The sequence below is a fragment of the Carcharodon carcharias genome, chromosome 12, assembly GCF_017639515.1.
Source record: "Carcharodon carcharias isolate sCarCar2 chromosome 12, sCarCar2.pri, whole genome shotgun sequence".
NCBI lineage: Eukaryota > Metazoa > Chordata > Chondrichthyes > Lamniformes > Lamnidae > Carcharodon > Carcharodon carcharias.
The window spans coordinates 43082394-43108190 of NC_054478.1; the positions used below are offsets into that span (position 1 = coordinate 43082394).

A 25797-nucleotide genomic window follows, 5' to 3' on the forward strand; every position below is an offset into this window, starting at 1 on the left:
TGTGATATTTTATTTACTATAGAGGCAACTCTATTAACTTTGAAATGAAAAGGAATCCTTGATTTCCACCTCTACTTATCCTATAAAATCTACACAATATTATCTGGAAAGAAACCTTGTCTTCTATACTTGGATGATTTGACATTATGCCTTTAACAATTCCACCCACCTCCTCATCCCTTTGAAACAGGAAGATTTACTTTTTGTTGCTATCAATACATGCATCTGTCTCTAAGAAAACCAAATGTGTCAGCTCAAAAACCTCAGAACTCATCTGCTCAGATTTTACATAACACAACTCAAAGCTGTCTGTCCTTGTTGGCTGCAGTCCATTTGAACGCACATTGAAATATGAATTCTGGAAGTGGCAGCAAATAAATTAGCTATAGAATGATTGACAATAAATAACACCTCCCATTTAGGTTTAGATTAGACTTCAAGACTTTAATTTTTTGCAGGTGAGAAGTGTGAGGGATGTACGCCCTCGTCTCTTCCTTCTTTCACCAAGAGAACAATGCTTGTATCCCTCCTTAAGCATGTCTAACTCCATAGTAGTTGAGCCATTAATTTTTAAGAAAACTATACTAAATAGCTTCTTTAACATTTGCTTAGTTAGATTTGGTTTCAGCATCTCCTCCTCCCTCCAGAATATATCCATTTCTGGTCGCCATTTACAACTATCAATATGGAAAATATGGTGACTGATTTCCCAATAAAAATAACTTTGTTATTTTTGAGACAACAGCCAAATTGAGGATAAAGTTATGAGTATTATATTGAAATAATAAATTAAACTGATAAATCACCTAATGATAATAGCTCACACACCAACTACAAATGAATTCAAATCAGCATTTGTGTATTTTATTTTATGTGCAGCTATTGTTATAAAATAAGGATTACAATGTCAGCTGCAATTTATGTCCATGTTCAGATTGATGAACTTCTCAGCTGAAAGTACATTTTATTCAATTGAGAATGCAGACTGTCAAAATGGATTAGGTTAATAATTCACATCACCTTAACCTGACTGCCCAAAGCCTGCTAGAGTCAAACCCACTTAAATTAATAACTAATAGAATAATAAAACAATGAGGGAAATAAAATTAACATGTACAAATCCCTTTTCTATTTTTTCCAATGATAATGTCCATTCATATATCATTTTTAAATGTATATAGGGCAGAATCTTGCCCTTGGATGGCGGGCGGGCCCCACCGGCTCAGCGGCAGGTGGGCAGCCGACGCCCGCTACTGAAACGGGGCCCCCTTAAGAAAGGGAGAGATCCATAGTATCTGTCTTAGGTGGCAGGGTAGAGTATGCCTGGCCACAGGTTGCCAATTGGTTTACATGGACTGTACTTGCTGTGAACATTAGAGTATAAGATAGCTTTTGTAACTTGTGTTATCCTTACAAATCTGTAGATATCTGTAAAGGTATAGCTTTAAGTGGGTGGGCCAATTAAGGCCCGCCCAGTGGCATCCCTGAGGGGAAGCTCTATGCGCTCCCTGTGCGGGGGGGCGGGGGGGAGGGTGGGGGGTGGGGGAGAATCCCCAACTGTCCAAATGCACTCTTTCACGCATGCGCACAAAAGAGCGCACTGCTCCCTGAGGCAATGTCCTGTCTCAGAGAGAATAGTGACTGTCCGAAAAACTTTAAAAACATAAAAATTAAAATTTTTTTAACATGTCCCCCTCATATGACAATGTCACACGAGATGGGATATGTTAATAAAGATCACATAAACTTTATTAATTTTTAAAAATACGGACATGAAACTTCATCCTGCCAGTGGATGAAGTTTCATCAATAATCTGGAGCTCACTCGGGCTCCTGGCCTGCCCGCCAGCCTTAAGGTTGGCCGGGCAGGTCTTTAATTATTTTAAATAGCCTGTCAATGGCCTCAATTGGCCATTGACAAGTCGGCGGGCGGACAGTTGATTTCACTGTCTGCCCGCCTTCCTAAAAATTTAAATGGACCAGGATGACCCCGGGGATTCCTCCCGACGTCATCCAGTTTCATTTTCCCCTCGGCGACCGGGCCCCACCCACAAATTGACGAGGGGAAAATCCTGGCCATAATGTATGAAGGTGTTAATAGGGCCATTAACAAAAAGAGGCCCATAACTTCTGAGCCCTTGAACATAGTACCCAGGGGATACCCTAAATATGTGGAGGGGGAGCCCTCCCCCCTCACCGCACCCCCTCCACCACTACTACCACTGCCCAGAAGTTCTCAGTCCAACAGAGGGTGCTGGTGAGAAGTGACTGAAGCATTCTGGGAGAAGTCACCGCAGACACTGTGACTCAGGAGGGAATTGAGGAGAATCCACTGTCAAAGAATGGCATAGCCCCAAACATTTCATTGCTGTAGTATTTCCATCCCTCCCTCCTACTCAAACCTAAAAAAAAATGAGAGAGGAAGTGGCAGTGCCTTCAGGGGTGCACCAGATCTGTGAGGGACACTCTTCTGTAAATGGATTTTAAAGAAAAAGCAGCTGATTGGTGAGTAAATCCTGGGAGCAGACTCGGAGGGAGGAGCACCAGAGCGGTGACCTCGGGGCACAGAGTAACTGAAGCCAAAACTGAAAAAGTGACATCACAGGAAAGCTGTGACCTGATTGGTTGGGAGGAAATCAGCACAAAATTTGAAAAAAAAACACTGCAAAGCTAATTAATAAATTAATTATCTAAGTCGAGAGGGCTGGGCAGGTGATGTGCTGTAGCTGTATAATGTGGGAGCTGGCAGATCCCATTGCGAGCCGTAGTGTCCACATCTGCAGCAAGTGTTGGTTGCTGGAGGAACTCCGGCTCAGAATTGATGAGCTGGAGTCCGACCTCTGGACGCTGTGGCACATCTGGGAGGGGGAGAGTTACCTGAATGCTTTGTTTCAGGAGACAGTCACACCTGATAAATTAAGTACCTCAAGTTCAGTCAATGGTCAGGGTCAGCAGGGTGTGACAGCAAATGAAGTAGGTAGAGGGATCCTGTGTTCAGGAACAGAGGAGCCTCAGCTCGTGACCTTCTGCAACAGGTACGAGGTACTTGCTCCCTGTGTGGATGAGGAACAGGGCTGTAGGGAGGATGAGCCAGCTGATCACGGCACCATGGCACAGGAGGCCATTCAAGAGGGGGGAGCAAAAAGACAAGTGGTAGTTGTAGGGGATTCTATAATTAGGGGAATTGATAGCATCCTTTGTAAGCAGGATTGAAAGTCCTGCATGGTATGTTGCCTGCCCGATGCCAGGATGAGGGACATCTCTGACCGGCTTGAAAGGATATTGGAGAGGGAGGGGGAGGATCCAGTTGTTGTGGTGCATGTTGGGACAAATAACATAGGTAATACTAGGAAAGAGGACCTGTTTGGGGATTATCAGGAACTTGGAAATAAATTAAAGAACAGGTCCTCAAGGGTTATAATCTCCAGATTACTACCCGAGCCACGTGCAAATTGGCATAGGGATGTGAGAATAAGGGAAGTAAACACGTGGCTAAAGGAATGGTGCGGGAAAGAGGGGTTCCATTTCGTGGGGCACAGGCATCAGTATTGGAACAGGAGGGATCTGTACCGTTGGGACAGTCTCCACCTGAACCGATCTGAGACCAATGTTCTAGGGAAAGGGGTAAATAGGGTGGTCAACAGGACTTTAAACTAGTAAGTGAGGGGGCGGGGGGGAGGGAAGGGTAAAACTCCGAGAAGTATGACTAATGGGAAACAAAGCAGCAGGTTAGCATGTGGCAAGGGGTGGGGGGGTGGGTGGGTGAACTCAACTTCATGGAAAATTATGAAAAAACTGAAAAGAAAGGAGAACCCAGGAGAGACTATTAAAGTCTCCAGAACACGAAATAGGACAGAGTGTTTGGAAAGAGCTAGGAATCTAACTTCAAGCACATCAGATAAAGGGACGACAAAGAGAAAGGGGATGGGAAATGCAGGACTGAAGGTGTTGTATCTGAATGCATGCAGTATACGAAATAAGGTAAATTAGCTTGTGGCGCAGATTGAAATTGGCAGGTATGATGTGGTGGGCATCACGGAGACATGGCTGCAAGGGGATCGGGACTGGGAGCTAAATATCCAAGGATATACATCCTCTCGAAAAGATAGGCAGGTCGGCAGAGGGGGTGGGGTTGCTTTGTTAGTAAGAAATGAAATTAAATCGATAGCAAGAAATGACATAGGGTCAGATGATGTAGAATCTGTGTGGGTAGAGCTGAGGAACCGCAAAGGTTAAAAAACCATAATGGGAGTTACGTATAGACCTCCAAACAGTAGTCAGGATGTGGGGCACAAGATACACCAGGAGATAGAAAAGGTGTGTAAGAAAGGCAAGGTTACAGTGATCATGGGGGATTTCAATATGCAGGTAGACTGGGAAAATCAGGTTGGTAATGGATCCCAAGAAAAGGAATTTGGGGAATGTCTATGAGATGGCTTTTTGCAGCAGCTTGTGGTGGAGCCCACTACAGAACAGGCAATTCTAAATTTAGTGATGTATAATGAGGCAGATTTGATATGGGAGCTTAAGGTGTAGGAATCCTTAGGAGATAGTGACCATAATATAATAGAATTTAGCCTGCAATTTGAGAGGAAAAAGCTGGAATCAGATGTAACGGTATTACAGTTGAATAAAGGCAACTACAGAGGCATGATGGAGGAGCTGGCCAGAATTGACTGGGAGATGAGCCTAGCAGGAAAGACAGTGGAACAGCAATGGCAGGAGTTTCTGGGAGTAATTTGGGAGACACAGCAAAAATTCATCCCTAGGAAGAAGAAGCATACTAAAGAGAGGACGAGGCAACCGTGGCTGACAAGGGAAGTCAGGGACAGCATCAAAGCTAAAGAGAAAGCATACAATGCGGCGAAGAGCAGTGGGAAACCAGGAGATTGGGAAGCCTACAAAGACCAACAGAGGACAACTAAAAAAGAAATAAGGAGGGAGAAGATTATATATGAGGGTAAACTAGCCAGTAATATAAAAGAAGAGTGCAAGAGTTTTTTAGATATATAACGGGTAAGAAAGAGGCAAAAGTGGACATTGGGCCACTGGAAAATGACGCTGGAGAAGTAGTAGTGGGGAACAAAGAAATGGCGGAGGAACTGATTGGTACTTTGCATCCGTCTTCACAGTGGAAGACACGAGTGACATCCCCAAAGTTCAAGAGAGTCGGGGGGCAGAGGTGAGTACGGTGGCCGTTACCAAGGAAAACGTGCTAGGAAAACTAAAAGGTCCGAAGGTGGATAAATCACCTGGACCAGATGGATTACTCCCCAGAGTTCTGAAGGAGATAGCTGAAGAGATAGTGAAGGCATTAGTGGTGATCTTTCAGGCATCACTGGAGTCAGGGAAGGTCCCAGCAGACTAGAAAATCACTAATGTAACCCCCCTGTTTAAGAAGGGAGTGAGGCAAAAGACGGGAAATTACAGGCCGATTAGCCTGACCTCGGTCATTGATTATTAAGGATGAGATTTCAGAATACTTGGAAGTGCATGGGAAAATCGGGCATGGTTTCATCAAGGGGACGTCATGCCTGACAAAGCTGTTAGAATTCTTTGAAGAGGTAACAAGTAGGTTAGACAAAGGAGAGCCAATGGATGTTATTTACTTGGACTTCCAGAAGGCCTTTGACAAGGTGCCGCACAGGAGGTTGCTCAGTAAGATAAGAGCCCATGGTGTTAGAGGCAAGGTACTAGCATGGATAGAAGGTTGGCTGTCTGGCAGGAGGCAGAGAGTGGGGCTAAGGGGGTCCTTCTCAGGATGGCGGCCGGTGACTAGTGGAGTTCCACAAGGGTCAGTGTTGGGACCACAACTTTTCACTTTATACATTAATGATCTAGATGAAGGAACTGAGGGCATCCTGGCTAAGTTTGCAGATGATACAAAGATAGGTGGAGGGACAGGTAGTATTGAGGAGGCGGGGAGGCTGCAGAATGATTTGGACAGGTTAGGAGAATGGGCAAAGAGGTGGCAGATGGAATACAATGTGGGGAAGTGTGAGGTCATGCACATTGGTAGGAAGAATAGAGGCATAGACTAATTTCTAACTGGGGAGAGAATTCAGAAATCTGGAGTGCAAAGGGACTTGGGAGTCCTAGTCCAGGATTCTCTTAAGGTTAACTTGGAGGTTGATGCCACAGTTAGGAAGGCAAATATCAATGTTGGCATTTATTTCGAGAGGACTAGAATATAAAAGCAGGGTTGTGCTGCTGAGGCTTTATAAGGTTCTGGTCAGACCACATTGAGAATATTGTGAGCAATTCTGGACCTCATATCTCAGAAAGGATGTGCTGGCCCTGGAGAGGGTCCAGAGGAGGTTCACAAGAATGATCCCAGGAATGAAAGGCTTAACATATGAGGAACGTTTGAGGACTCTGGGTCTATACTCGATGGAGTTTAGAAGGATGAGGGGGGATCTGATTGAAACTTACAGAATACTGAAAGGCCTGGATAGAGTGGACGTGGGGAAGATGTTTCCATTAGTAGGAGAGACTAGGACCCGAGGGCACAGCCTCAGCATAAAGGGAAGAACTTTTAGAACAGAGATGAGGAGAAACTTCTTTAGCCAGAGAGTGGTGGATCTATGGAATTCATTGCCACAGAGGGCTATGGAGTACAGGTCAATGAGTGTATTTAAGACCAAGATAGATAGGTTCTTGATTGGTAAGGGGATCAAAGGTTACGGGGAGAAGGCGGGAGAATGGGGATGAGAAACCTTTCTGCCATGATTGAATGGCGGAGCAGACTCAATGGGTTGAATGGTCTAATTTCTGCTCCTATGTCTTATGGCCTTATAGGTAAGAATTGCAAGGCAATTGCCCAGGAAGTTCAAACTTCCATTTGGCAATTGCCGTGCAATAGGAAAGCTACAATTTAAATCGTAAACTTTGGATGCTTTTGACTGTCTTATAGCAAAAGTTACCCAGAAAATGTTAGAAGAATTAAATCCACTTCTTACTTCTAGGTAGCTAGTTGTTACAACCACAGCCAATGTTATTTACTGAGCAAGTCAGATCTCAGAGTCTTACTGATCCCAACTTTTTTTTGTAGGTTGTAAATGAGGAGAGAAAGCTACTGAACCCAGAAGAATAGAACTCTAGTAACACCTTTAGGATTTTAAAAATGTTAAAAGATTTATTCATAATAAGAAAAGAAATGTAAGCAGATAAATTTAAAGTTACACAGTTGAAACAGTCTAAGTTGTAAAAGTTCCTGGTCACTTCTGAATTCCCTTTGAAATTCAACATCTGAAAATTCAAGTCTCTACTTATCTTATAGTGCAAATTTTACCCAACCTATTATACTTGTTATGATCGCCAGCTGAGGATACCACTGGACAAGCCTGATCCCAGCGTGGGACCCTTTTATTTGTTTGTTTAGGTATGTGGAATGGGGCTACTGAACAGAGTCACCAGAGTCAGCTAATTAACTTTTAAGAAAAGTATTAAACATTTTCTAAACAAATAAAGATGGATTATATTATAATACTCCTTCACCCATAGCTATACCTTTACAGGTATCTACAGATTTGTAAGGATAACACAAGTTACAAAAGCTATCTTATACTCTAATGTTCACAGTAAGTACAGTCCATGTAAACCAATTGGGAACCTGTGGTCAGGCATACTATACTCTGCCACCCAAGACAGATAATATGGATCTCTCCTCAACTCCCCCCAAACACTTGTTACCCTGAGAGCCAACCAGTCCTACTGAACTCCGTCTTTCACACGAGGGTTTCTAATCTCCACAAGAAGTCACTTTGGAATCTTCTCCCAAACCGATGCTTTCTCTCAGACACCTTCCGCAAGGGATCACCTCCAGGGTTTTGAACTCTCCTTCCAACGTTCCTTTCCCATGGGTCACCACATGCATTCAAGTTTTCGTCCACGCATTCTCTCTCACTGACTGTCAACAGTACACCACTGCTTCACATGCCCCTGGCAAAGAGTTACGGACCTTCAGTTACCTCTTTGGACCTTCTGACTTCTCACAAGCCTTGCTTTCACTCTGCTTCCTGCTGTTTGGAGCTTTCAGCTTGAAACTTGGAGTCTTTCTCTGCCGCTCATTCTTAACTTAACAGGACCTTTACCAAGTTCCTGTCCATCCTTTGACTAGAAGGTCTGTTTGGGACTTTCCGCTACTCCATTCCCCTGGATTCTTGGGGACTTGCTTCTTTAGCTTGGGACAGGCTATCTGCCTCTTATAGGTTGTTTCTGTTTGGCAGCTGTTTTCAAAAACTGAACTCAAAAACTGTTGTTTATAGTTTCTTCTGTGTGTGTCTGTGGGAGGGACTTGTCTCTCTGGACCCCTGTTGCTAGACAACAGACAGTTTTTGTACTCTTGTGTTTGCTTAACTTCTCTTACAGTCGTAAACTCTCACTAGAAATGCAGGCATCTTTTAAAGTAAAACTAAAACTCAACTTTTTCTGAACACACTGATACAGAAATACAAATCGAACTTAAACATTAAAGCTAAAACTCATCCCTAACACCCTCAAATAGCAATATAACTTACTTAAACAATTTCTATTTCCTCACAACTTGTAAACCCAACCTCAACCACCTCTCATTGCAAACATATAAACGTAACACCTTAACCTTTCATCTCTCAGTTCCCACAGAGAAGTTACCTTCACTAATCTTCCCCCCACACACAGCCTTCTTTATAGAATACTACCATATTCCCAAAAATATTTTTTAAAAAATCCATCTTCACACCTTCCTCAACAGAAAAAAATGAGATGTCATATTACAATAATGTTATTTTCTCAGCCTACTTCATATCATTTGCTATACTTAGCTATCCAAAAAAACTGTTTAATTATGGTAAGTATGCATCAACCATGAATATATATACACTTATTTTATAAGAATAAAGTTCATTCCAGTCCATTCTCAATTTCACAACATCCCAGCCCCTTTGAACTTTAGCTCTTGACCACACATTTGCAATTAATTCTCCCGTCCAGTCACGTGCATAATTTTTAAATTGAACGGTTGCAATAAAATTGCCACCAGAATGGCCTGGCATTTTTATCTCAAACCTTTCCCAGAAACTTCAAAGGATTGTGGTCGGTATATACAACTGTCTCTGAGGAGTTGTTTGCAACATACACTTCAAATGTTGCAAAGCTAAAACCAAACTTTAAGTTTCTTTTTCTATAGTTGAATACTTCTTCTAATGCACATTCATCTTCAGTGAGAAATACCCCATTGGTTTCTCAAGTCCCAGTTCATTTTCCTGTAGCAACACAGTATCAACACCCACATCACTGGCGTCAACAGCCATTTTAAGCTGCTTTGTATAAACAGGTGCTGCTAGAACAGGTATAGTGGTTAGCACAGCTTTTAAGCTGTCAAAGGAAGTTTAACACACCTGTGTCCATTGGCATCTCCTGTTCTTTTTTAATAATCCAGACAGTGGAGCAACTGCACTGCTGAAATTTGGCACAAACTTCCGATAAGATCCATTCGTGCCCAGAAATCTCAAAACTTCCCATTTTGTTGTCGGCACTGGGAACTCTACAATAGCTTTTACTTTTGCACCTGGGGGGCCACTTGACCATGTCCAGCAGCCTAAATATATAACTTTTACACACGCAAATTCATTTGTAGCCAAATTTACAACTAAACTGGCTCCCTGTAGTCAGCCAAACAGTTCTTTTAAATATCATAAATGTTCCTCCCAGGTTTGACTGAATACCACTAAGTCATCAAGATTGCTTAGTCTTTCAATCACTTAGTTTGTTATTCTCTGAAATGTTGCTGAAGCATTTTTCATGCCAAAGAGCATTACCTTGTATTGATATAAACCATCTAGCATCACAAAAACTGCTGTCTCTTTTGCTCTTTTTGATAAGGGTACTTTTTTTTCTATTCATTCATGGGATGTGGGCATCACTGGCTAGGCGAGCATTTATTGCTCATCCATAATTGCCCTTGTTCAGGGAGCATTTTTAGAGTCAGCCACATTGTTGTGGGTCTGGAGTCACATGTAAGCCAGACCAGGTAAGGTCAACAGATTTCCTTCCCTCAAGGACATTAGTGAACCAGGTGGGTTTTTACAACAATCAACAATGGCTTTTACAAAGTTATATCATCATTAGCCTTTTAATTTCAGATTTTTTTACTGGATTCAAATTCCATCATCTGCCATGGCAGGATTCAAACCCAGGTCCCCCAGACCATTACCTTGGGTCTCTCGATTACTAGTCCAATGACAATACCACTACACCATTGCCTCCCCTATTGCCAGTATCCTTGCAGCAAGTCATTTTTGTGATAGACACTGCCTGCCCCACACTCTCAATACAATCCTCCAACTATGTAATAGGATATCAATCCACCTTTGTCACTGTGTTTACTTTGCAGTAATGAATTCATAGTCTTTGTGATCTGTCTGATTTTGGCACCATTACAATGGGTGAACTCCAATTATTGTCACTGGGCTCTGTGATGTCATTTTAAAGCATAAATTCATTTTATTTCTACAGTTGAACCAATTTTACTGAATTTAATCTACATGAGTGTTGCCTTGTTGAAACAGAATCCTTCACATCAACATCATGCAAAGCCAAATTTATCTTCCCTGGTCTATTTCCACAAATTGCTTTGTGTGACTGCAGCAGCTCTTGAAAATCAATTTGACAGTTTCCTGAAAGGTATTTAATATCACATTTAGATTCTTAAGTAATTCCTCATTGTTCAACTTAATCAGAGGAGGGTCAATTTCAGAATCTTTAATTCCTTTTCCCTTTTCCTTACCTACCACTACCAGTATCTCCTTCTGTTTATCCTATGTGTCAAAGTACCTCTTTAGCATGTTTACGCGGCACACTCGCTGACTCTTTCTTCTATCTGGGCTATTCACTACATAGCTTACCTCACTCAGTCTCTTTTTGCTCTGATAAGGTTAATTAAATCTTGCCTTTAGTGGTCCAGTATCCAGATGGTATCATTACTTGGTGCACTATTGCCCACCTTTCATCTGCCAGGACATGAGGTGGTCTCCACTTCCTCATTAACACAATGTCTTTAAGGTAATAACATGCTTAAATTAATTCTGCCATAGTTTACGAATAAGCTGTCTGGTATAACTGCTTTAAGTCTGAATCCTGCTGCTGTACCTTCACTAACTTTTCGTAGAACTGAACACCTCAACCTCATCCTCTCTCATCTTCTCTCCCTGAGTAATCTTTTTAAAGGTTGATCCAGCCAACTGACGTTCAGCATTCTCCCCCTGTCTTTTAGATTCTTCCTCTTTCTGTTTAAGTTTATGTCACTGTGACCTCGTCGCCACACAATCTGGAAACAAGCCAGGATGCTCTTTCTGTAAAAACTCTGTTTTTGCATCTCAACAGGTTCCTATACTACAGAAGGCATAGTCAATATTTGTGATCCAGCTATATCACTCCTGAGAATAAATTTACCCCTGCAAGGGAAAATTTCTCCCCAACTCCAACAAGTACCCCTCCTGGTTTTAAATCACTTTAGAAATCTAAATATTTCATTATATAAAGAAGTAGACCTAAACCCTCATGAATTCCACTAACTAACATTTGCTCCTGCAACAACCCTTTTGGACAGCAGATGCCACTATCCCATAACATTAATGACTGGCTAGCCCCTGTATCTCTTCAGATCTTAACACTCTTTCCTGCTGTCCCTGGAAAACATGGATATACTTTCCCTTTAAACATCTTTAAACATTTCTATAACTTGTCCTTTAAAACTTCCTTGGGTAGATTATGAACACATTCCCACCTCTCTGACTAACACTGACACTTCTTTTTTCACCTGTACATAGGGTGCTGGTCTTTCTTGCACTTGGGTCTCAGAGCCCACAGTACTTCTACTTCCATAGCTCTTCTGAGTTCCTATCACTGAAATCAGTTTCCCATTTAACTTCCAACAATTTGATTTTGTATGTCCATCCTTGTTACAATGGTAACATACTACTTTTATTCCTGCACCTTTGCCTTCTACCTTTCCATCTTTGACTTCCGTTCTTCAACTGGCTCCTTGTTACTAACACTTTTACCGTCACTAGGTTCTCAATACCCCCAATTTTTGCACAGGGACATGAGAATAAGGGAAGTAAACACGTGGCTAAAGAATTGATGCGGTAAAGAGGGGGTCCAATTCATGGGGGGCTGGCATTAGTATTGGAACAGGAGGGATCTGTACCATTGGACTAAATATCCAAGGATATACATCCTCTCAAAAAGATAGGCAGGTCGGCAGAGGGGGTGGGGTTGCTTTGTTAGTAAGGAATGAAATTAAATCAATAGCAAGAAATGACATAGGGTCAGATGATGTAGAATCTGTGTGGGTGGAGTTGAGGAACCGCAAATCTTAAAAAACCATAATGGAAGTTATGTACAGGCCTCCAAACAGTAGTCAGGATGTGGGGCACAAGATACACCAGGAGATAGAAAAGGCATGTAAGAAAGGCAAGGTTACAGTGATCATGGGGGATTTCAATATGCAGGTAGACTGGGAAAATCAGGTTGGTAGTGGATCCCAAGAAAAGGAATTTGGGGAATGTCTACGAGATGGCTTTTTGGAGCAGCTTGTGGTGGAGCCCACTACGGAACAGGCAATTCTAGATTTAGTGATGTGTAATGAGGCAGATTTGATATGGGAGCTTAAGTTGTAGGAACCCTTAGGAGGAAGTGACCATAATATAATAGAATTTAGCCTGCAATTTGAGAGGGAAAAGCTGGAATCAGATATAACAGTATTACAGTTGAACAAAGGCAACTACAGAGGCATGAGGGAGGAGCTGGCCAGAGTTGACTGGGAGATGAGCCTAGCAGGAAAGACAGTGGAACAGCAATGGCAGGAGTTTCTGGGAGTAATTTGGGAGACACAGCAAAAATTCATCCCTAGGAAGAAGAAGCATACTAAAGAGAGGACGAGGCAACCATGGCTGACAAGGGAAGTCAGGGACAGCATCAAAGCTAAAGAGAAAGCATACAATGCGGCGAAAAGCAGTGGGAAACCAGGAGATTGGGAAGCCTACAAAGACCAACAGAGGACAACTAAAAAAGAAATAAGGAGGGAGAAGATTAAATATGAGGGTAAGCTAGCCAGTAATATAAAAGAAGATTGCAAGAGTTTTTTTAAATATATAACGGGTAAGAAAGAGGCAAAAGTGGACATTGGGCCGCTGGAAAATGACGCTGGAGAAGTAGTAGTGGGGAACAAAGAAATGGCAGAGGAACGGAATAGGTACTTTGCATCCGTCTTCACAGTGGAAGACACGAGTGACATCCCCAAAGTTCAAGAGTGTCGGGGGGCAGAGGTGAGCATGGTGGCCATTACCAAAGAGAAGGTGCTAGGAAAACTAAAAGGTCTGAAGGTGGATAAATCACCTGGATGGATTACTCCCCAGAGTTCTGAAGGAGATAGCTGAAGAGATAGTGGAGGCATTGGTGGTGATCTTTCAGGAATCACTGGAGTCAGGGAGGGTCCAGAGGACTGGAAAATCGCTAATGTAACCCCCCTGTTTAAGAAGGAGGTGAGGCAAAAGATGGGAAATTACAGGCCAATTAGCCTGACCTCGGTCGTTGGTAAGATTTTAGCGTCCATTATTAAGGATGAGATTTCAGAATACTTGGAAGTGCATGGTAAAATCGGGCAAAGTCAGCATGGTTTCATCAAGGGGAAGTCATGCCTGACAAATCTGTTAGAATTCTTTGAGGAGGTAACGAGTAGGTTAGACAAAGGAGAGACAATGGATGTTATCTATTTGGACTTCCAGAAGGCCTTTGACAAGGTGCCGCACAGGAGGCTTCTCAATAAGATAAGAACTCATGGTATTAGAGGCAAGGTACTAGCATGGATAGAAGGTTGGCTCTCTGGCAGGAGGCAAAGAATGGGGATAAGGGGGTCCTCCCCAGGATGGCGGCCGGTGACTAGTGGAGTTCCGCAGGGGTCAGTGTTGGGACCACAACTTTTCACTTTATACATTAATGATCTAGATGAAGGAACTGAGGGCATCCTGGCTAAGTTTGCAGATGATATAAAGATAGGTGGAGGGACAGGTAGTATTGAGGAGGCGGGGAGGCTGCAGAATGATTTGAACAGGTTAGGAGAATGGGCAAAGAAGTGGCAAATGGAATACAACGTGGGGAAGTGTGAGGTCATGCACATTGGTAGGAAGAATAGAGGCATAGGCTAATTTCTAAATGGGGAGAGAATTCAGAAATCTGGAGTGCAAAGGGACTTGGGAATCCTAGTCCAGGATTCTCTTAAGGTTAACTTGCAGGTTGACTTGGTAGTTAGGACGGCAAATGCAATGTTGGCATTTATTTCGAGAGGACTAGAATATAAAAGCAGGGATATGCTGCTGAGGCTTTATAATGGTCTGGTCAGACCACACTTAGAATTTTGTGATCAATTTTGGGCCCCGTATCTCAGGAATGATGTGCTGGCCCTGGAGGGGGTCCAGAGGAGGTTCACAAGAATGATCCCAGGAATGAAATGCTTAACATATGAGGAACGTTTGAGGACTCTGGGTCTATAGAAGGATGAGGGGGGATCTGAGTAAACTTATAGAATATTGAAAGGCCTGGATAGAGTGGACGTGGGGAAGATGTTTCCATTAGTAGGAGAGACTAGGACCCGAGGGCACAGCCTCAGAGTAAAGGGAAGCCGTTTTAGAACTGAGATGAGGAGGAACTTCTTTAGCCAGAGAGTGGTGAAGCTATGGAATTCGTTGCCCCAGAAGGCTGTGGAGGCCAGGTCATTGAGTGTATTCAAGACCGAGATAGATAGGTTCTTGGTTGGTAAGGGGATCAAAGGTTACGGGGAGAAGGTGGGAGAATGGGATTGAGAAACTTTTCTGCCATGATTGAATGACAGAGCAGACTCGATGGGCCGAATGGCCTAATTTCTGCCCCTATGTCTTATGGTCTAATTTCCTTGCTGAGCCCCATATGATCCTTTTCCTACACTCAACTATCTGATTAAAATATCATCTCTATCAAATAAAACTGCAGTTTCCCTGTTTTTTTATACTGTTTCTTTCATCTAAGTATGTTTTGATAGTTAATGGAATACTATTTCTAAATTCTGCCATAATCATTATTTCTCTTACATTTTCAAAAGTCTTTCCTAACATCAATGCCCTAAACCATTTATCGCAGAGAATTTCTTTTTCTCTTGCAAACATTACAAATGTTTGATTGGGTCTCATTCTCATAGTCCTAAACTTCAATTGATGAACTTGGGGAACAAGTTCATAAGCATTTCATATTTCTCTTTTAAGTGCCTTGTAGTCTTCAGGTTGTTCTTCTGATAAGCTAGCATACAAATTCATTGCTATACCTGGCAAAACACTCTGCAATGCTATAATCCAATTCAATTCAATTTCATAGCTATCTTTGCAAATGAGGTGAAATATCTTTCAACTCCATCCTCTGTAAATTTAGGCACCAACTGAAGATTTTTAGTTAAATCAATTGCTTCAAATGAATTAAAGTCACCGTCTGAATCATTGGGAAAAATTTTCTCCCTGTTGTGCGGGCTGGGCGGGAGTGGACACGCGCATGCGCCCGAAAGAGTGCAGAAATCTCCCTGAGGCACGGAGCTGCCTCAGGGAAATTAATTTGACGGTGAAGAACTGAAAAAAAGATTTTAAAAAATTATTCGGACATGTCTCCTCATGTAACAATGTTACATGAGCTGGGACATGTCCATGGATTTTATTAAAATTTTTTTATTAACGTTATAAACCCTTCATGACACCTCCTCCCGCCCGTGGCTGAGGCTCCATGAAAAATGCGAAGGCCTCCTGGGCTCTTTGCCTGCCCTCCAACCTTAAGGTTGGGTGGACAGCCCAAACAATCAGTTTAATTAAGCGCTAAATGGCCTTAAAAGGCCTTTGACAGTTTGGCGGATACGCAGCGGACTCCATTGCGCGCCCGCCGGACTGAAGATCGGAATGACGCGCAGTGACGTCGGGATTCATGCCTGACATCACCGCGTGTCATTTTACGCGTCGGAGTGCGGGGCCCGCCCCCACACACCAACCGGAAGATCCTGGCCATTATCTTCCTTTCCTCTTTTATTCTAGACTTCACTTTAGACAGTTCATACTATCTGGCTTCATTCTCTCTCTGAAACTCTCCATCTCTTTCCTTCTCTCTTTCCTCAGTTTCTAACTTCTCTCTCGGAAGTTGAAGTTCAAGCTTTCACATTTCTATCTCTTGCAATCCTTTCTTTTCCTTTTCTTGCACCTCTTTTTTCCATGCCAGATTTTTCTTATTTTTTTTTTATTCTGTCCTTTTCTTTTTCAAGTTTTTTTTCCATTTCTCTTTTTTTTTCTTCTAATTCAAATCTTTTCAGTTTCTTGTTCATATTCAAGCTTCTTCACCTGCAACTGATGTCTTACTACCTCCCGCTATGGCACATTAATTTCAGTTATCTCCTGCTCTAACTTTAAATGCTGAGTAAGTACTTTAACCATATCAGCGTTATGAAATTCTGCTTTTATTTCTTCCTGCACTTCATCTGCTAATTTCCTCAACTGTGTTTTAGTCAGAGATGTCAAATACTCCACAGTCACACCTTCCACTCCCAGAAAAGTCTTAGCAACTACCAAAGCCATTTTGCAGTCCAACCACTTTAAAATCCCTCAACAAGAAAAAACTCCTGAGTTCAGTATTCTTCTCGTATTTGTATTCTTTAGATTCACAAACCCCAATTCAATCAAGGAATTTTAAACCCAGCAAAGAACTCCCAAATTTGTTACAAACACAGCTGATGTTATTTTATCGAGCAAGCCAGATCCCAGAGGGATACCTGTCTTACTGATCATAACCTTTTCTTGTACTTTGAAAATGAGGAGAAAAAGCTACTGATCCAAGAAACGTAGAATACCAGTAACACCTTTAGGATTTTAAAACGTTAAAAGATTTCTTAATAATAAGAAAAAAAATGTAAGCACATAAGATTAAAGATACACAGTTGAAACAGTCTTACAAAACATCCCCCAAAATACCCACTTGGTCAGAACACACAAACAAGCTACTTGGCAACAGTTCCCTTATAGATTTTTAAATATAAAAATCCATTAATATTACCCAAGGCAAAAACTGCAGTCACTTTAGTAAAGGTATACAACACAACCTCTCACCGTCTTCCACTCTGCTGTGGAAACAGATTGCTTTCTGAAAAGAAAGACTTCTCTGGCTTGAAAACTTGATGGCTGCTTCAACTTCACAACTTTCACAACTTTTCTGGCCTCAGTACACCTCCCCCACACAGCCACACAGTTCAGCTCAACATCTTTCCTTAAATATCCTTTTCCCCTTTGACATTTGATTCCATTGCCCTAAGCATCTCTTTGAATTCAACTTTTCCCAAAATATAAAAATCTTCCATGATTGCCTCCGCTTTCGGGTCAAATAAAATTTAATAACATTCCCTTGTTTGCTTGTGACACCATTCTGAGTTGTAAAAGTTCTTTATCACTTCTAAACTCCCTATAGAAATTCAACAGCTGAAAAGTTAAATCCCTACTTATTTCATAATGCAAATTTTACCCAACCTATTCACTTGTAAATCCAACTCACCAACCTCTCATTACAAATGCATCAACCCAACACCTTTACCTTTCATCTCTCAGTTCCTGCAGACAAGCTGTCTTTAATAACATTCCCCCCCATTTAATTGATAATGAGCAGACACACACACAGCCTTTTTTTACAGAAGACCACCATATTCCCAAAAATATTTTTTAAAAAATCCATCTTCACACTAGTATACTGACTTGCCCCAACCTTCTCATAGGACTCACTCCTCCATGGAACCTCCAACTAACCCCCCCACTACCCACCTGACCCCCCATGAGACCCCACTCACCAACTTCCACCACCCCCAGCTAACCCCTACCCCCCAGGGAACCCCCTGACTACACCCAGCTACCCTGCGACCCCCTATGGGACTCCACTGACCTCCCACCTCTTAGGGGATCCTCTGACTATCTCCCTATCCCCCTGGCTGCCCTCCCCACACGCCAACCACACCCCATCCCCTGGCCGCCTTCCCCACCTCCCCGACTGCACTTCCACCCTCTTAACTACCCTCCCCACCCCCAACTGCACTTGCAACCTCCAACAACCTCCCCCTGACCACTGACCCCCCCAACTGACCCTCCGCCCCCCCCACCAGACTTCTCCCACTGCCGACCCCCCCAAACACCTGTTATTCCTCATTGATCACATCCCATTGACCACCTGGCCCCTACCCCACCCACTGACCAACCCTTGACCACCTGAACCACCACCACTGACAACCCCCCAAATGACCACCATACAACTGAGCACCCAACACCCTCCCACACTGAACACCCTCACACTGAACACCCTATTCCCCACTCACTGACCCACCCTACCCTCCAGACTCACCCTACCCTCCCTGCTTACCCCCAACCCTGCCCACTTACCTTATACACTTACCTTCTCCCTTGGGCAAGATAGGCAAGAAAGGTGTGGGTGCGTTTCAGGGTAAGTAATTCAGAGCGGAGTGGCAATCCGACTGTGATTGCTACTCCACAGAAGTTACGACCCAGAATAAGGAGATATTGGGGCAGAGAACCAATAGCTTGACCAAAAAGGTAGGTTTAAGGACTGTCTCAAATGAGGAAAGTGAGGTTTAGGAAGGCAATTCCAGAGCCTCAGACCTACACAGCTGACGAGAGCCACAAATTGTGAAACAATTAAAGTCAGGGATGCACAAGAAGCTATTGAGATTTTTGAAAATGAGAATGAGAGATTTAAAATTGAGGCATTGCTCAACTGTCATTGTTAAGTGAATAACATGTTAAAATAAATTGCAAAAGTCTGGATTTGTTCATTTAAGTGTTCTGCCTCACTAAAGCTGAAGTGTTCAACCCTTTTTAATTAGTCTGTTAAATTCTTTTTACAACTATTTTTGTCTAGGTATGGAAATTACTCATTAACAATGATTCTTTGTCATTTTCACCTCATTAGTTGCTATGGCTCAAGCATTTGCCAGGATGGTGGGCAAGAGTGCCAAATGATCTGCAGAGGTTAGTAGGGGAGAGGGAAGTCCCTGATCGTGCCTTGGGTGAGGGAGGCAAAAGCTCCAGCTACAATCAGGGCTTCCTTGTGAGGCTTGGGGGAGCACTCCTGCCTCTACTGCCAAATAAGGAGAGTTGGAAGTGCAGGTCTTCCCCTGACCTACACTTAAGCTCACAGCCTTTGAGTCTTAATTCGGCTCCTAACTGCCTTTCATGGGGCCCTCGTTCATGGTTTCATCTGTAAACACTTAAATGGGACAGAAATTGGGTCAGTTTGGGGTCAGGTTGCTTGACCCCAATATTTTAAATTTGAGACCTTTGTCTCTGTAAATAATGGGAAGCCACCTCTAAAGTAGATGGTTATTTGTCATGCTGATAAGGTGAAAGTAATTGCGATGCTGAATGGGCCTAAAGTTTTCCAGACTGAAAGTGCTAAATGGTTTGATTTATCACAGCTGCAGAAATGTTGCACAGTCAAAAGTAAAGATAAAATTATGGATGAATGGCACCACAATGCAAAGCCTGAAAGTAAAAGAGTGAGCAATGCGGACAACATGTTGTTGGAACCTGCTTTGCTGAGTTGGCTTGAGAATGCCTGTGCAGTTGACATTCTGAATATACTGGCTGCTTATGCATTAAAAATAAGCTTGCAGAATCTTTAGGAAGAACATAAGCAATGCATTGTTTTACTGGATCTCATCAGAAGGTAATTTTCCATCTGAAATTTAAAATTGTGTCCGGCATGGTCTCTTTTCTTTCAGAGTGACTCCTGCTAGAACTTTGTCCTTTAAAATATAATCCACAATGGACAGTAAAATAGAAAATCACAAGCTGGACTTCCACTCATATTGTATATTAACTTAGGAGGCTCTGAACAAAATGGACTGTTTAATTGTTGGCAAAAGCAAGAATGCACAATGCGTTCATTCGGAGAAAATGCAAGTGACTTGGATGTCAGGACCCTTATTCACAGAGCAATTACAGGAGTTAAACAACTCTACACAACAAATATGGAAGAAGCTTTTACTTCTTCACAATGTAGCCCTCATCCACATGTAGTGTTGTCTAATGTGAAGGCGATTTTTATGTTCCCCAACACAACGTGGCTAACCTAAACTATAGAATAAAGGAGAGGAAGTTTTGTCAACAGCAAAATGCTGTTAGACCACATTTAAGTACCTTTTACAATTCTGGGCACTGCACTTTAGGATATATTAGCCAGAAACTTCCGACCTGGAGTCTGTTTGGTGGTAGGAGTGGGAGTGATTTCCACTGGTTGGGGGAGGGGCAGGACGGCTGACTACGCGAGGTCTTGCACTGTGCAGCTCATTACATATGCATCAGTGAGGAGCTCGCTGTTTCTCGTGGCGGAAGCAGGCAGGATGTCATTGTCCTTGCCATTACCTCATGGCGCCATATGTAAAGGGCACCTGGACAGCCTGCCCTAACCCTGTCACCTTTGCCTGGCCACGGCTCCACCCTTCCCCTCTAACCCCTCCTCCCTTCCTTGGTCACCCTCCACAAAACTTGCATTGCCACCACCTGACCTCAAGCATAGGTTAGCATTTACAGACACTCCCCAAAGAGGACATTGCAGAGGCAACTCATTTTTGATCATGGAATGAGTCTACCTCACCAGGTGCATTCCACTCATATGCAGTCATGATTGTGAACATTTTAATTTCACTCTGGTGGGCATCTTAATTCCAGCGAAGTGGCCTTTTAATGATCACACATGACTCGTAATGCATGCAAAAGAGATTCCCGACATTGTTCATCAGGAAGCTTGATCCGCCTTTAAAGTCCTAAGGAATTGGGAAACGGTTTTTCACACAAAGGTCAGTAGAATTATGGAATTCTCCCACAATAAGCAATAGATATTAGCTCAGCTAATAATGTTAAATCTGAGATCAATGGACTTCTGCTAAATATCAATATAAAAGAATCTGGATTGTCCAAACAGGTGTTGATTCTGAATACCATGTGCATGGTTGTACAAGCGTGGAGAGTAGTGCATGCATAGATAACAACAAAAAACTATTTCAGATCACCAGGATTTAGCCCAGATGAGAGGGCTGCTGTGATAGAAACTGTTTCAGCACCAGAATCCCTAGCTCTGGATCAATTTGAAGAGCTTGTTGGAATTGACAACAAATTGCAGCATTTTTGGAAGTAAACTGTGGCTGAAATTATTGAATCCGTTAGGGCTGATGAAATCACTCTATCTATGCTGAAAATTTAAAGGATGTGTCCAAGTCCATGAAACATTGATATAATTGAGCATTTAACTAAATTGAAATATTACTTGGAATGTCTATCTGAATTATCAAAAGCATTTTGAGCATTCTGTAAGCTAGAGGATACAGTTCATCTTGTGTCTCTAGCTAAAAGGGAAGCATTAATTCTTCAACTTTAAAAAAAATGAATAATTGTTAAATTATTGCTAAATAACCAGAATTTAAAGGTCCCTTTTATAAAAACAACCTCTATTTTGAAACATTAGTTTTGCTGCATTGTAATATTTATACCACAGTGAAGCAAATCACCTAAGTACATTTTCAGTTATCCATTGTTATTTGACCATTCCTATAGTATTGAAATTGCAATCCAATTTTCACTCTATTGTTGGCTTTTTGACAAACTCGATACAATTGTTAAAGAATAGAACTATTAAGTGAGTGAAGTTACTTTACAAAATCATTATCCATTTAACCATTTTGAATTGTCCTTGCTGTTTAAACAGTTTTGTGCAAATACTTTTGTAAATTGGGTATAATTTTCTACACAAACATTGCAACAGAAAGTTTTTACACCTTGTGCTTCGCGGAATTCAATGTGCTATCCTCCCCAGTTCAGGTCAACAGTGTCATCACATATATCTAACCATGTCTTTACTTGCTAATTATTGTTTTCAGTGCTTTTGTCTAGTTTTTCACCCCTCAACAGATTACACCTGGGAGAAATTCACAATGTAGAGCTGAAACCAAAACTTATCTTCAGTTGCAGATTTGCTCATCCATTTATGCAAATAAAAGTTTCTATAGAATTAGTCTTGAAGAAGATAAGGGTCTTAATGGAAACATATGGCTGAATTTTGCCCTTGGCGGGCAGGCAGCCAATCGCTGCCGCCGAAACGAGCCCCGCCGCCATTTTAAGGCCCGCCCAGCATGATGGCCGATGGGAAGTGCTATGCGTTTCCTGTGTAGGCGGGGTAGATTCCCCAAATGCGAAAGAGCACACTTCTCCCTGAGGCAAAGTGCTACCTCAGGGAGATCTCTGAAAGGTTGTCATAGTGTAAAAACAGAAAAATTTTAAAAATCATGAACATGTCCCCCTCATGAGACAATGTCACACGAGATGGGAAATGTTAATAAAGTGCACAAAAACTTTATTAAACTTTTTAAAAACCGACTTGAAACCTCATCCCGCCAGTGGATGAGGTTTCATGTTTTTTCAGAAGCCGCTGGGGCTCCTGGCCTGTCCGCCAGCCTTATGGTTGGACAGGCAGTGCCTTTAATTGTTTCAATTACCCTGTCAATAGCCTCAATTGGCCATTGACAGGTCAGCGGACAGACAGCTGATCGCGCTGTCCCCCCCACTTTCCTGAATATTTAAATGCGGTGGGATGATGTTAGGGGTTCCACCCGACATCATCCCATGTCATTTTCACGTCAGTGAGCGGGCCCTGCTCCCAGCTCGCAGAAGGAAAAATTCAGCCCATAGAAACTAGGAGCAGGAGTAGGCCATTCAGCCCTTCGAGCCTGCTCCGCTATTCATTATGATCATGGCTGATCATCCAACTCAATAGCCTGCTCCTGCTTTCTCCCCATACCCTTTGATCCCTTTCGCCCCAAGAGCTATATCTAACTCCTTCTTGAAAACATACAACGTTTTGTCTCAACTACCTTCTGTGGTAACGAATTCCACAGGCTCACCACTCTCTGGGTGAAGACATTTCTCCTCATCTCAGTGCTAAATGGTCTACCCCATATCCTCAGACTGTGACCCCTGGTTCTGGACTCCTCCACCATCGGGAACATCCTTCCTGCATCTACCCTGGCTAGTCCTGTTAGAATTTTATAGGTTTCTATGAGATCCCCCCTCATTCTTATGAACTCCAGCGAATATAATCCTAATCGACTCAATCTTTCCTCATATGTCAGTCCCGCCATCCCAGGAATCAGTCTGGTAAACCTTCGCTGCACTCCCTCTATAGCAAGGACATCCTTTCTCAGATAAGGAGACCAAAACTGCACACAATATTCCAGGTGTGGTCTCACCAAGGCCCTGTATAATTGCAGCAAGACATCCCTGCTCCTGTACTCGAATCCTCTTGCTATGAAGGCCAACATACCATTTGCCTTCTTTACCACCTGCTGTACCTGCATGCTTACCTTCAGTGACTGGTGTACAAGGAAACCCAGGTCTCGTTGCACATTCCCCTCTCCCAATTTATAGTCATTCAGATAATAATCTGCCTTCCTGTTTTTGCTACCAAAGTGGATAACCTCACATGTATCCACTTTATACTGCATCTGCCATGCATTTGCCCACTCACTCAGTTGTCCAAATCACACTGAAGCATCTCTGCATCCTCCTCACAATTCACCCTCCCACCCAGCTTTGTGTCATCTGCAAATTTGGAGACATTATATTTAATACCCTCATCTAAATCATTAATATATATTGTGAATAACTAGGGTCCCAGCACTGATCCCTGCGGTACCCCATTAGCCACTGCCTGCCATTTGGAAAAAGACCTGTTTATTCCAACTCTCTGTTTCCTGTCTGCTAACCTGTTTTCTGTCCATCTCAATACACCACCCCCAATCTCATAAGCTTTAATTTTACATGCCAATCTCTTATGGGGGACTTTGCTGAAAGCCTTCTGAAAATCCAAATAAACCACATCCACTGGCTCCCCTTCATCAATTCTGCTAGTTACATCCTCAAAAAAATCCAGTAGATTTGTCAAGCATGATTTCCCTTTCATAAATCCATGCTGACTCTGTCCGATTCTGCCACTATTTTCCACATGCTCAGCTATTAAATCTTTTATAATGGACTCTAGATTTTTCCCCACTCCTAACGTCAGGCTGACTGGCCTATAATTCTCTGTTTTCTCCCTGCCTCCCTTTTTAATTAGCTACCCTCTAATCTGTAGGAACTGTTCCAGAGTCTATAGAATCTTGGAAGATGACCACCAATGCATCCACTATTTCTAGGGCCATTTCCTTAAGTACTCTGAGATGTAGATTATCAGGCCCTGGGGATTTATTGGACCTTCAATCCCATCAATTTCCCCAACACCATTTCCCTACTAATACTGATTTCTTTCAGTTCCTCCCTCTCACTAAATCCTGTGTTCCCCAACATTTCTGGTATCTTATTAGTGTCCTCCTTTGTGAAGACAGAACCAAAGTATGTATTTAGTTGGTCAGCCATTTCTTTGTTCCCCATTATAAATTCCCCTGTTTCTGACTGTGAAGGACCTACATTTGTCTTCACCAATCTTTTTCTCTTCACATACCTATAGAATCTTTTACAGTCAGTTTTTATGTTCCCTGCAAGCTTACTCTCGTACTCTATTTTTCTCTTCTTAATCAATTCCTTGGTCTTCCTTTGCTGAATTCGAAACTGCTCCCAATCCTCAGGTCTGTTGTTTTTTCTGGCCAGTTTGTATGCCTCTTCCTTGGATCTAATACTATCTCTAATTTCCCTTGTAAGCCATGACTTGGCCACCTTTCCTGTTTTACTTTTGCGCCAGACAGGAACAAACAATTGTTGCAGTTCACCCATACGCTCTTTGATGTAATGTCAGAGCTGAAACCACAAAATGGTGCTCTCATGATGTATTCTCCAATCCTTACAATTAATTTTAACATTATGGCTTTCTAAAGCTGTCCCAGGAAGCTCTCAGGTGATTTTGATATACAGCCTTTGCATTTGCCGATTACTTCATATTTTGCTCTTGTTTTCTCTGTTTAAGTTTAAAAGTAGTAACACTGATTTTGATGTTCAGCAGCAAATTCAAATGGTCAGCTGACTGACCTAGTATACTTCTCTGTTCAAGCTGCTAGATTGTTAGAGTTTGAAAACACTGTTTGTATTTTGCCAAAGCTACAGTACAAATTTTCAGATAACTAGCTTGTGCATTATTGGCTGAATGCATACTTTTTGGGGTCACCTAATTGGATAATCTGACTGTGTGTAAATTTTAAAAAACAATAATCTTGAAAGGTGGGATGAATGAAGATGGGTATTTCATTGAGCCACTGAACTACTCATTTGGATTACTTCTATTATTAATAACCTTTTATGTTTTATTTGTAGAACACAAAACATGTGGACCAGCTGAATTTCTCTGCTATGACCAGACAACCTGCATCTCATTGAACTGGCTATGTGATGGTGAACCAGATTGTTCCGATGATTCAGACGAGTCAATTGATCAGTGTAAGTAGACTTTCAAACCTCACAAAACAGTCTGCAAGCTTTATGATTGCTTAAAAATAAATATTATTACTATCTTTTTCAATGGCCCAGTGTAGAACTAAGTTGAGTATATTCAGGACGTTTAAGTCAGCACTACAAGCCTCCTTTCTCTTGATTGTCAATAGTTAATTTGTCCTGGTGTGGTTGGAGTTTTCTAGAATGTGTATTTTTTAGATATATATTTAATTTGACATGTGACTACTGAATATTTAATGTAGAAAATCTTATTTATATTTTTAACTAATAA

The 25797-nt window shown here is 42.2% G+C and overlaps 1 protein-coding gene across 1 annotated transcript in view; it reads left to right on the top strand.

Moving 5' to 3' along the window:
- The window catches only part of LOC121284946 (low-density lipoprotein receptor-related protein 1-like), a 1922347-nt gene that overhangs the window by 322318 nt on the left and 1574232 nt on the right, over window positions 1-25797 (top strand). Inside the window, exon 2 of the mRNA XM_041200912.1 lies at window positions 25389-25511. Within this exon, the coding sequence (XP_041056846.1) occupies window positions 25389-25511 (123 nt within the window). The remainder of the gene's footprint in view (window positions 1-25388; window positions 25512-25797) is intronic.